The 13,827-nt window shown below is 40.0% G+C and overlaps 1 protein-coding gene across 1 annotated transcript in view; it reads left to right on the forward strand.

Annotated features, from left to right (window-relative positions):
* The window catches only part of LOC136266290 (transient receptor potential cation channel subfamily A member 1 homolog), a 134,334-nt gene that overhangs the window by 96,925 nt on the left and 23,582 nt on the right, over positions 1–13,827 (forward strand). The window contains exons 13-15 of the mRNA XM_066061305.1: positions 3,289–3,355; positions 4,768–4,942; positions 10,640–10,671. Of these exons, the coding sequence (XP_065917377.1) occupies positions 3,289–3,355; positions 4,768–4,942; positions 10,640–10,671 (274 nt within the window). The remainder of the gene's footprint in view (positions 1–3,288; positions 3,356–4,767; positions 4,943–10,639; positions 10,672–13,827) is intronic.

The following is a 13,827-nucleotide window of genomic DNA, read 5'->3' on the forward strand; positions in this document are numbered from 1 at the left end:
ATAGACAGTTCAGCTACAAACAAATTACCTTGTAGAGAGATCGGCTACAAACAAATCAACCTGCAGAGAGATCAGCTACACACAAATCAACTTGTAGAGAGATCAGCTACAAACAAATCACCCTGTAGAGAGATCAGCTAGAAACTAGACACAATGTAAGGAGTTCAGCTACAAGCAAATCACCCTGTAGAGAGTTCAGCTACAAACAAATCAACCTGTAGAGCGATCAGCTAGAAACAAATCACCCTGAAGAGAGGTCAGCTACAAAAAATCACCCTGTAGAGAGATCAGCTAGAAACAAATCACCCTGAAGAGAGGTCAGCTACAAAAAATCACCTTGTAGAGAGATCAACCACAAACAAAACACTTTGCAGAGAGTTCAGCTACAAACAAATCAACCTTTAGAGCGATCAGCAACAAACAAATCAACTTGTAGAGAGATCATCTAGAAACAAATCAACCTACAGAGAGATCAGCTACAAATAAATCATCTTGTAGAGAGATCAGTTACACACAAATCAACCTGTAGAGAGATAAGCTAGAAACAAATCACCCTGTAGAGAGTTCAGCTACAAAAAATCACCCTGTAGAGACATCAGCTAGAAACTAGACACATTGTAAGGAATTCAGCTACAAGCAAATCACCCTGTAGAGAGTTCAGCTAAAACAAATCAACCTGCAGAGAGATCAGTGACAAACAAATCACCTTATAGATAGTTCAGCTACAAACAAATTACCCTGTAGAAAGATCGGCTACAAATAAATCAACCTGCAGAGAGATCAGCTACACACAAATCAACTTGTAGAGAGATCAGCTACAAACAAATCACCCTGTAGAGAGATCAGCTAGAAACTAGACACAATGTAAGGAGTTCAGCTACAAGCAAATCACCCTTTAGTGAGTTCAGCTACAAACAAATCAACCTGCAGTGAGATCACCTACAAAAAAGCCCCTTGTACAGAGTTCAGTTACAAACAAATTACCCTGTAGAGAGATCAGCTAGCAGAATTCACCTTGTAAAGAGTTCAGCAACAAAGAAACCATTTTGTAAAGAGTTCAGCTGCAAACAAATCACCTGTACAGAATTCAGCTACAAACAAATCAACCTGTAGAGAGATCAGCTAGAAGAAGTTACGTTGTAGACAGTTCAGCTACAAACAATTCACCCCGTACAGAGATCAGTTAGAAGCAGTTTCCTTGTAGAGAGTTCAGCTACAAACAAATCACCTGTACAGAATTCAGCTACACAAATCACCCTGTAGAGAGATCAACTAGCAGAAGTTACCTTGTAGATATTTCAGCTAACCCTGTAGAGAGATCAGCTAGAAGAAGAATTACCTTGTAGATAGTTCAGCTGCAAACAATTCACCCTGTAGAGAGATCAGCTAGAAGAAGTCACCTTGTAGATAGTTCAGCTACAAACAAATCGCCCTGTAGAGAGATCAGCTAGAAGAAGAGTTATAGTTCAGCTGCAAACAATTCACCCTGTAGAGAGATCAGCTAGAAGAAGTCACCTTGTAGAGTGTTAAGTTACAAAGAAACCACCATGCAGAGAGTTCTGTAATAAATATATGTATTATATATATAACTTGTACATTTACTGATAAATTCAGAAATATTTAAAGTATTTAACATCTGCTCCATCTTTTCTTCTTCCTGTGATAAAGAAATAAATGATAGGTTAAAAAATCGCCGGCTTTGGGGTATACAAATACAAAAAGAAGTGAAATCTAATCCAAAACAGCCAAGCTGTAAAAAAAAGTGTGCGGCCCTCAAAAAGGCTATGGTGAAAAAAGATGTGAAATCCAAGGTGGTGGCCAAGAAATGGCTGTGATGGTAGGTTAATTGTAAAAATTTTAATAACGACAATTCAGGTGAATTTTGTGCCAAGACCAAGCAGCGCCAAATTCACCTGAATTGTCATTATTAAAATTTTTACCATTAACCTACCATCACAGCCATTTCTTGGCCGCCACCTTGGATTTCACATCTTTTTTCACCATAGCCTTTTTGAGGGCCGCACACTTTTTTTTACAGCTTGGCTGTTTTGGATTAGATACTGTATAATGGGAATGATTCGTGGAAGAAAACATTCGTGAATTGCGCGATTTTAGATGCATTTGCGAATGTTTTCTTGCCAATGTTTTCCTACAATTAAAAACTTTTTTGTTTCATGGATCAGTTGATGCATCATATAACTAGTGCATAAGCAGGTACGTAGCTACTCGCCTCGCTACTCGCTAAACTGCTATATATGCATGACAGTGAGGTGCAAGACCATGTGATTTGAACACTGAGAGATACAAACTTTAATGACAGTGAAAAAATTAGTGCTACTAATGCAAGAGAAATTGGGCTTTTATAATTGCAGCCTAGCAATTCACTGTGCTGGAATGGCATGTCTTAGCCTCGGTTTTAGTGCCACCCCCAAGGCTAGGCATGCCTATCGTCTGCACTCATTATCATGAATGCCTACTTCTCCAGTGAAGCAGCAATCATGCAAGGCTACTATGTGTATGCAACATGTCAGAGTCAAGCCATATAGTTGAGCGTTCCCTATCCATAATTAATCTGTTGCAGGCGAGTGCCCAATTATTAAATTATTTTATGCAATAAATCGTGAACTTTTTCTCATGAATGAGGAGATAGTAGATCATTCACGAATGTTTTCTTCCATGAATTATTCCCATTATATGGTACTGTACAGGTTACCAATCATGCCAGAAAAATTCGAGCACAATAAGCTAGTGAAAGCATCATGAATTGTGGCAGCATATACTGTGGGACAATTTTCAAGATTTTTACATTATTGAAATGTTCAATGTGCATGCTTAAAATTTAAGAAAACAAAGCATGCCATGTTATTACAGTTACTGTTACTTTTCTGATTATTTACACTTTATGAACAAGATCAAGGGACTCTAATAGAGCAGTCACTTGCTCTAATACAGCAGTCACAGAAATGCTGGTATACTCTAATATAACAGTCAACTTGCAAGCATAATCCTGATTTTGAAAGCATAATCTTCAGCATAATGCATTTGGTTTTTGAGCACTACTCATCTCACAGTTGGGTTGACCTTATTTTCATGCTGGTTGTGTTCTGATATTTTTGCACAACCACAATCTGAATCCTGCAGAGTTCTATTACAGTAACTTTTATACACGTGACTTACATTGCTGCATATACCTCATTAAAATTGTCGACATTATGTGCTTTACTATAATTATACACTGTACAGTGCCACGTTACCTTGTATAGAAAGTGTGTTATTTTTCATGTACAGTGAAAAAAAGAAGCAAAACTGGACAGCAAAGGATTTCAAGAAAGATGCTCATGCACTCCAAATTATGGTATGCATACATACTGTATACATATTACTTTACTGCTCAAATGCAATGTCACTATGTGTGAGTCTGAGTGGTTAAAAAGCTTGCTAATTAAAGGGAGTGACACCTGTTTCATTTGCGAGTCTTCATCCCTCGACTTCAGGGATGAAGACTCACCAACGAAACAGGTACCACACCTTTTATCAAGTTTTTAACTACTCGTGCTCACTCATAGCAAAGTTGCATTTGAGTGGTACATACCATATATTAGTGTGGTCTATATATTTAATGACTCAGATTGTATGTATAAACATGCTTCTGTATTAGCTATTATGGATGGTTGTGTACACTTACATGCAGGGCTGCCAACAGGAGGGGACAATTAGGGAATTTTACTCTGGGCTCCGCTTTGTTGTGGGGCACAGGTGGCCCCATAGCTACAGTATCCACATATACAGCCAAAATATTGTAAATACTCAAGGACACAGGAGGCTAGCCTCAGTGCTAAAAGATAGCATCTATTAGCCACCAAACTCAATAAGATCCATAGTATAGGTCAGCAAACCATTGCTTGTAATATATCTCACAGGTGCAAGAAAGTTCAATTAGGGATCATAGAAATCGAAAGTAATGAAACAAGGTAACAGTTAAAAAGTAGTGAAACAATTAAGGAAAGTCACCTATACCTGAAGATATACTAGTGGACATTAAATCCCTATTTAAATCTGTAACCCGTTGACTGAAGTAGGGATTAAATGTCTACCGTAGTAATCTTCAGGTGTAGGCAAACCTCCATTCTCTCATTTTACTACTTTTTATTTCTTTGATCTCTAATCCAACTTAAAATTCTTGCACTTGTTTGTAGCTAACATTACTATGACCAGTGGAGTGAACCAACACATACTGCACTTCTCTTATCATAGTAATTGACTGTTGGGGAGCATGCCTAGGCATATTGTATGCCTGTATGTTTGGCAACTTTCTTCTTTTGATGTGGTATGCACGGGTTCACCATCCATAATTATGTTGCAAAAAAGTAAATGAATAAGTAGAAGAAAAAATTAGGAATTTTAAAGTTAAATTAGGGATCAAAAATGTAGTGAAACAGGGGAATAACTAAAAGGTAGTGAAACAAGAGAGGTTGCCTATACCTGCAGATATACTAGTAGACATTTAATCCCTAATTCAATCATAGTTATAGAGTGAAGTATAATGTCCAATAGTATATCTGCAGGTATAGGCAACCTCTCTTGTTTCACTACCTTTTAGTTATTCCCCTGTTTCACTACATTTTTGATCCCTAATTTAACTAATTTTTCCTTCTACTTGTATTACATACACTGTAACCATTTTAACAATAGCCATTTTTGGTTTGAAAACAATACAACATATTTGCATGGTTTGGTTGTACTTCGTGTATTGTATGCCATTAATAGGTTGATAGTAAACGAACTGAGCTCCTGAATCATCCACTTGCCACCAAACTGTTAAGTTACAAGTGGAAGACTGTTGGATTACACCTGTACCTGATCAACCTGTTAACATATATGATCTTCCTTAGCTTCTTAACTGCTTTTGCTTTGACATCGCCAACACCAAGAAGCATTGAATGTGAGTTTTAAATTTCTTTATATACATACTCTGTAAAGGTAGGCATTCCAGCCCAATTTTTAAATTTTGGAAAAAAATGGACTTTTTATATGCTCAATAGATAGAGTATTGATTGCCAATCTCAGAAATATATAGTTTGTTGGGTTGAAATTAGCCACTTTGGCATGCACAGTGTGTAAAAACTGTACATTTTTCTCCGGGGCTCCCCATACATTTAAGAGAGAAAATGGCACAATGGAATTAGGAAGCCATCTAGCAACCTGGACTGTCTTGAAACTACAGTTGCTTCTACCTGCAAGTTTGTACATGTAATGAGAGTAATTTCAGGTCTTACGAATCTCAGTGATCTTTGTATGCTTTGCGGTGAGCAAATATGTTTCACCTACTGCACACTTCTCAATACAAGGGCATATACCCATAGGTAAGTGGCTATCTCAAGTAAATAAAACATCAAGTTAACCACTTTTAAAGGTAAACAACTAAAGTGGAACTGTAACAATGATGCAACAATACCCAGGCTTACTGTTAGCCTCTTTGCAGGTCCCTAGAGGGATAGTTGTCTAATAAATAAATAAATACCTAAGGAGGAGTTGTGGTTCAATTATGGCATTGTTATGCCGACTTTGAAGTGGTTTACACTTTTGAGCTGATGGCACAGCCATCATCAGAAAATTGCTGTGGAGCTGAAAATCACTAACCCGAATGAAGTAACTATCCCCTTTGAAGTAAGCACCAGTGACTACCTTCCACCCGATAGTACATTTTAAAAAGTTTTAAAGCATTCTACATACAATACAATGCTTGACAAGATTACAAAATGACACAAAACTTACTTATATGTAATGCACACAATAAAACTAAGATTTTAATGGTGATCAGCATGTGGAAAAACACTGTAGCGGTTTTCAGCCTTATAGGAGCTCGGATGATAGAACAATCTTAAGTTAAACCCGAGTTGTCATTTTGTGCCAGGGCTCTATTGGGAAATATATGGAGATTTTTTTTATTTAAAAATCTCGAATACTAGCTGGAATGCCTAGTAAAAGGATATGTGTATATATATATATATATATATATTATACCTAATCAATAAAATGTTTAAACTTTAGTTGTATTGTTGGTTAGCATGAGTGATTTGGATATATTCTGCCTGCCTGCCCCGTCTGCCTGCCTGTCCTGTCTGCCTCCTGCCTACCTGCCTGCCAACCAACCAGCAAGCCAGACAGCCAGCCAGCCAGCTAGCCAACATGATGCATTCAGACAATCATAACTCAACAACCACTAAGGCTATGTGTTGAAATTTTTTTTACTGTTAGGTGTTGCTTCCGCCCGGATGGTGCCTTTTTGCATACCACAGTACCTACAGTGGACTTTCTTTTGTGTCCCATTGCTTTTCTGACAGTGCTAGGTGTCGATTTGCAGTAGCTCATATGGTTTCCTCTCTGTTGTCTGGCGTTTTTAGCAAAAATCATCTATATATGTGACCAGATTTTACAAAACCGATCCAAATCACACACCAGGCAAAATCAAACTAACACCACCAGTGGATAGCTACACTATCGTACTACTAGTTTTGACCCTCAGTACCACTCAAACTACTCAAGGCTGATTTTAACAGACGTCTTTTCTGGGTGGTGTGGAGTGCTCAAATGGCGGTTTCAGGCCTTGTGAAAGACCTGGCTTGGCAAGAATCAGTGGTTTACTGGTGGATAGCCTTATAATGTTGGCCAGACGTTTTCTCTGTTGATCTTGCTACATATCAGCCACTAAGGAGCCAGCACAGCCCTGTAATCTTGTGTCTGGGCTCCAATCGTGGTCTGCCTCCATTTTGAGGTCTATCTCTTTCCCTCCCCGCCACCCCCCACTCTCCACCCCTTTTTGAGCACTCGTGATACTACTTCGCTCATCAAACTGCTCAGATTTTCTATCTTATTTGGCGGGAAACTCTACAAGCAGCTACAAGTACTGGAAGTGGCCTGAAAGGTAACAGATTGATGCATCTTTTGTGTAAATTTCATACACATGCTTGCTATCCTTGGAGAGTTATGCTGGCTTCAATTCTTTAAAACCATGTATCTCGAAACTTCTAATGTGCGATTTGGATTATTTTTCCAAAATCCAGTCACATATATTTTTGTAGCAACTGAGAAGTGTTTCTAGTACTATTCTTCATCTGTAATGGGCTGAACATGGCTGAAATGAAGCTTCAATTTACAGTAATTGTTGATAGTTAAACAGTGCATCTACACACTAAATTAATTGTGTGGTATGTCAGACACCATTCTTCTTTTTGATACAGTATGCACTGGTTCACTAGCCAAAATTATGTTGAAAGTAGTGAAAAAGAGAGGTTGCCTATATTTCTAGGATATATATTTAATTAATCGGGTAAGTGGAATAATCACAGAAGAAGAACCTTTCAGTGGATAATAAGTAAAGAAACACATGCAAAAACCGACTACGAGTAACCAGTGCACAATCAAGATACTCTAATTATATGCTCACCCTAATAGAGCATTCAGCTACATATTATAAGTTCTTTTAGAGAGATCAGTTCCAATACAAGTCACCCACTAGAGAGTTTAGCTACATTGCAAGTCATCCAGTAGAGAGTTCAGCTATGAAACAAGTTACCAAGTAGAAAGTTCAGCTACGTTAATATTTATCCAGTAAAGAGCTCGATTACAATACAAGCCACCCAGAGCAGAGAGTTCAGCTAGATTACAGTTCTTCCTGGATAAAGTTCAGCCCATTAAAAGTCACCCAGTAGAAAGTTCAGCTATGTAAAACAAGCCTTGCTATAGAGAGAGTTCAGCTACATTACAAGTCACCCTGTAGAAAGTTCAGCTACATTAAAGGTCATCCAGTAGAGTATAAAATTAGGAAGTCTAAACTAGAGTGGGAACAATGCAGGGGCTTAGCCAGGATTCTTTGCAAGGGGGTTCAAATTTGGAAGTGGAATATCTGGAAAATCCCAGAGTGCTCCCTACAGCCAGTTTCTAGACAAAATGATGCATGCACAAAATGTGCTAGGATTATAGTATTTATAAGCTGCATAAACAGCAGTGTGTAGCAGCTAGTTAAATGTGCACACACAGAGCTTATTTTGGTGCTACTGTAATATTGACTAAACTTCACTTCCAGATAGTATGCTGATTGCCAACTTTTATCTTCTGGTACACCACCCTCCTCCACACCTGAGTTCCTTTAGTTTGTTGGCAAAGTGTTATTCCAAATATAAACATTATTTTGGCCTTTCTGTCAACTGACAATTAGGAATACCATGATAGTCATGACATACGACATGTCGTGACGTAAAGTTCCATAATTACCAGTGTTGGGAGTAATGCGTTATGTAATAATTATTACTTTTGTGGTAATGTAACGAAATATGCTGTAAAAACAGATAATACAACTCAAGTTACTTTACTTGCAAACGTAATGTGTTACTTAAGTAATGAAGTTACTGTAACAAGTCTAATATTATGTAATATTATTACTTTAAGTAACGAAGTTACTAATCTCGTTAGTAATCCACTAAGCAACATCTAGCCACTACAAAGTAACAAAACCTACTGAATGAAGCTTATTCACCAGCTTCTTGCTTATAACCAAGATTTGCACATTGTCCAACAGCGCAATCATGTCACGTGATAAAGTGGTAGTTTCACACATGACAGCTTTAGGCTGTGGACACAAAGTACAGTTTCATAAGTAATAGCTTCAGTTGTGAAATGAATTGTTTATGTTGTGACATATGACATGTCATGACATAAACCTCTATGACATGTCATGTCATCACTGACAATGAACGTCTTCTACTCCAATGCATTCAGGATATCACATGCTAGCCTCATGGCACTATAAAACAAACATTCAAGGTGTGAGTATTAAACACCTCATACTAACCTAACATATGTATAACATGACCACCAAAATTTACTGGAGCTGTTGCTTTTCAATTAATCTCAACAATAAGTTCCCCTCTTTTTCCACCAGGGATCATGTGCACAACTGATCACATGATGCACCTAAATGAAATTTCTTTGAATGATTCTCCATTAGTGTGATTTGATTCTCAGGGCATCACCACAGCGTGCATACACCTACTGAAAAGCTCCAAGGCAAAAAGTTTGGTTTGATAATTACTTTTTTCAATTCAAAAGGGAGGTTCCCTTGAACTACCATATAGAATCACTTGCGGAAGAAAACATTTGCAAATTTTGTGCTTTTAGATGCATTTGTGAATATTTTCTTGCACAATTTTTCTTGTAATTAACCTTTTTAATGAAATGCCTCCTTGAAAAGCCACACTCCTTACGGTTTTATGCTTAATTATTTCATGCAGCATTCATATGGCAAGAGTGGTTGTATGGCTAAGTAGCACTATGTTACTATACATTACAGTGAGTGCTATAGTCAGGTACTTTTTATTGGAGTAAATACTGCATTACAAGGGAATATGCAGGGGGGGTAGGATACCATATAATGGGAAATATTCGTGAGAGAAAATTTTTGCGAAAGGTCTATTCTTTCTTTGTTTGCAAGTAAACATTCATGATTTGTTGTGTAAACTAATTTAACAATTGAGTGTGCCTACAACGGTTTTGTCATGGATGTATGCGCTTGACCATGACATGTTGCGTATATCAATGATTTGTGGCAGAGAAGCAGGTAGACTATTAGCTACACAATAATATGTGGATGATAGGCACGCCTAGCCTGGGGGTGAGACTAAGTCGACACGCCACAGTGAATCACCTGCCTGAAATTATATTCACTCCATTTTTCTTGCATGAGTAGTACCGGTTTCTTTCCATTGTCACTTAGCTACTATCACTGAAGATTGCATTTCTGTTCAAATTACATGGTGTTGATGTTGTTGAAGCAAGCTGGATCAGAGTAGTGCTCCGTAATGTCCAAATACTGTAAAACAATAAGAAGTTAATACCCTTACTATGCTGTGGAGATTCTATAATTAAAATTCTCAGTAGGGATACTTACTTCTTATTGTTATACAGTAGTTATACATTACATGCTACTCTGGTTTCAGTTATTTATTCTTTTTACCAGGGTACTACTGTACATTGTCCCATCTCTATTTTAAAATTACTATTTTTCTTTACTTGTTTGTAAAATTTTTTTTGTGATTTCATGACAACTAACACCCTCACATATGTATCACAATCGTGCAACATAATAACACTTAGTGTTAGTCACAGCGAAAATGCTTTTCAATGCAGCAGTCTAAGCAAAACTTTGCTGGTTGGCAAACAAGAAATAGCACATACTAAACTATATTCACTTAGTACATGTGTTCTTAAAAGAAGTATGGCTGTGGCTGTAGCCCGCTTTCTGCTGCTCTTGAGTGAATGCATCAGGCAGGCAAGAAGGCAGTAAAAATTTCATTAAATATTAAAAACCTGTAGCAGCTTGCCAAAACCATGTCACATGGGTAGATCTGAAGACATTTTTGGGCTTTGTTTTACTCAACCAATACATGGATTTCATGCACATTGTTGCATGAAATCAAGACAATTTTATAGTTCTATTTTATCATGTCATGGGTCATGCCCAATCCTTGCTTGTTTCTACTGTACAGTACTATCATACTGTATGATACAGATTGTTAACTGTATATTGTATGCATACATTGTACATTTATATAAATATTGTCGGCTTCTATTCTTTTTATAGGTATTAGCACAGGTATGTATCAGATGAGATTTGTAAGTTGTGTATATTGTGTGCAAGTACAAAGATTCTGTACCTCATTCAAGCCATTTGTTTTGTATGCAACCTCAAAGTGGACTGTTTGATAATATGTGACTGTGTGGTTTAGAATCCTAAAACTTGACTCATTTGAAGTATGATAGAATACAATGTACATGCATATATTATATAATTGAAGAACTGCCATTGTATGTATGGAAAATATAGCACAACTGAGTGTGTCAAAAGGCTCATACAGCACAAGGTGAATGTTATCTTCCAGACATCTTCCAAGTACTGTATTTTTGTACACAAGCATAGGAGGTGCTTTAAGTGCATGGTAGACATTCTCTACATACTGCCAAGTTTTATTAACACTATGTAAATCTACAGTTGATTTTGTTTGGCGACAACCTAAAATCTATAGTAAAGATTTGTAGTGTTGTGCGATATGGCAAATTTTGTATATCACCTATCACGATTATTGCTCCCTTTTATCACGATACGATAAATTATCACGATATACAAATTGCATGAAGTCATAGTAATAAATTGCTAGTATTTGAGTATAAAGTGACGGTTAATACAAAGGATTAACCGAGGTTAATACGCGACGGTTTATACTATCTCACGTGATGATTAGTTACGGTCTGGTGCTGGCGTCGGGTATGATAGTATACGGGGAGCTGCTTCTGTACATGCGCATCAGTTACCTCGTGGTTTTAGGGGGGATTTTCACTGGCGTTTTGTGTGATGGCAGATAACAGTTCAAATCAGGAGAAGCAAGGCACAGAAAAGCCTGAGGATCACACTCAGGACCCGGCACAGGAAGGACGTAGTGCTCAAGCGGTGAATGTAGTGCGGGTTGACGAGTTACAAGACACCATTACTGAGCTGATGAAGAAAGCGTGGGAGAACCTTCCTCTGTCATCGGGAGGTGGAGTAACGAGACCGTTCGCCCAAGGTGAGATATCCTTCCTTCTCCTTTTCGGGATGACTCGCCCCTCCCTGCCCCCAGTGAGTGGGGAGGGACGTCTTTAACCACTGTAGTTATCACTCGCCTGGCACGCTATATGCTGTGGCCCCCGTTATAGGGCATTCGAAGAAGACCCGCGGTTTCGGGGTTGTTATCAATTTGTTCGGCTAAATATGGGTGGCTCGAGGCTTTTGGGTCCTCCCTGGTGAGGGTGTGGGGATTATGTACAACCGCAGCCGTGCAGCTGGGGCCTGTAACTTCGTTTTGTACTTACCTTATGACTGGAGGCCCGGGGGTCACCTGGAGAACCGCAGGTACCCCAGCAGCCAACCAACTAGTAGTCTAGTGCCCCTCGGTGATCCTGCCGTATAACTTGGCCCGAGGCCTGATGTTTCTCCAAGGGAGAAGTGTACTAGCCCGAGTGCAACAGCTGTCGTACAGCCGGTTTATATGTCAAGTTCTACCCGGTTACTACTGTCACGTGTCTCTGTTTAGGAGTACCGCCCCCGTCCGCACTTCAGCATGTGCAGCTGGTCAACAACCCCCGGAATGGGTCAGAAGCTGGGGACATTGTGACCGTGACACCAGACAACAATACAGTTACTGGCCTTGCCAGTAGTAGCCAAGTGGGCAACCTTGGCAGGGAGTTGCCGATAGGATATGCCAGAGGGATTTGTGTTGGGGAAGGTTTGCCCCCAGTACCAGAGAGGCTTGCAGCACGGATCAGACGGGGGGAATTTATTGAGATGTGCGAGTTGATACCTGAATATTGGCTAGCCAAAGAGGAAGATGGAACAGTCAAGGCAGAGAGGCAGCGACCCAGGAGGGTTTTGGATGTCTTTACCTGGGTGCAGTCATTCACAATCTATGTGAGTGTCAGAGCAGCACATGATCCTTCACTGATACCAGAACTGATGGCCTATATGTACATGATTGTTAGGGCTAGCCAGGACTTTGGTGGCACAAGTTGGGTCAATTATGATACAGTGTTCCGAAGGCAGGCAGCAGCGACTGGTGTGACAACATGGTCAAGAGTCAATGGAACCCTACACTACATCTGTTTCAATGGTCCGCATAGGCAAGCCCATCGCTGTGAACTGTGCTTGGCAGCTACACACAGGACCGAAGACTGTGGGCTTAGAGATCCAGAGCAGGAGGGCTCGAGTCGTCTGCGGGCTCTGGAGGCAACGGTTCAGTCCCTGTCTTCAAGGCAGACTGCTAGCCACCCCCAGGCCTCCCAGCCGATACGACCATCTGGTCAAGTATGCAGAACCTGGAACAGGCAGGAGTGTCATTTCCGGCGGTGTCGGCATACACATGTATGCAGTAACTGTGGTGGAAACCACCCAGCAATACTCTGTCAGGCCGCCAGCCAAGGGTCACACCACCGAGGTGGTTGGTTCCAGCCTTATTGAACTATGTCATAATTTTGTTGTGATTCAGGTAAAACTCAGTTCTATTCCTATGTAGCAACTGCTGTGTGTTTTTATTAATTGCTTAATCAGAATTATTACTTAGTGGAGTCTCTCACCAGCCGGTAAGAGGCCTCATCCAACTGCGGACTGTGCTACCAGTGGTTGTTTGCCAGCCTGGTTATTTGATGCTGTAGCTAATCCAATGAATGCATGTGCTTAGGTTAGAGCTAGTGAGAAGTTGGTAGGTTGTTGGCTGGTGAGAGACTTAGGCATGGGATAGAGTCAATAGCCCCTAATTGTCTCCATAAAGGGCTACCAGTACATGGAAGATTTACAAGCCTTGGACTCCTGTCGTCCTTTGAGCCCACTGAGACTTCCACAGGAACTGTGCAGGGTTGTAACTCCTTTACACTAGCAGGAGTGGGACAGGTTCCTAAGGCGGCACCCAGATCAGCAGTTCCGAAGCTATGTGGTTGATGGGATTAGAAATGGCTTCAGACTGGGGTTCGACCGGAGCAGCCCCTGCAAGCCCCGTCAAGGCTCAACATGCCTTCAGCGGAGGAACACCCGAAGGTGATATTGGAGTGCCTTGCGTCAGAATGTCAGGAAGGCAGGGTACTGGGTCCTATGGATCCAGGTCAATTCTCCGATGTTCACCATAGTCAATTTGGGGTGGTACCGAAGAGCACCCCGGGAAAGTGGAGAGTGTTAATGACGGGGTTAGCATACCTCGGTGCTCTCTAGCATATGTTCGTGTGGAGGATGCTGTCCAAGGGGTGGCA

Source organism: Dysidea avara, chromosome 9 (genome assembly GCF_963678975.1).
Source record: "Dysidea avara chromosome 9, odDysAvar1.4, whole genome shotgun sequence".
NCBI lineage: Eukaryota > Metazoa > Porifera > Demospongiae > Dictyoceratida > Dysideidae > Dysidea > Dysidea avara.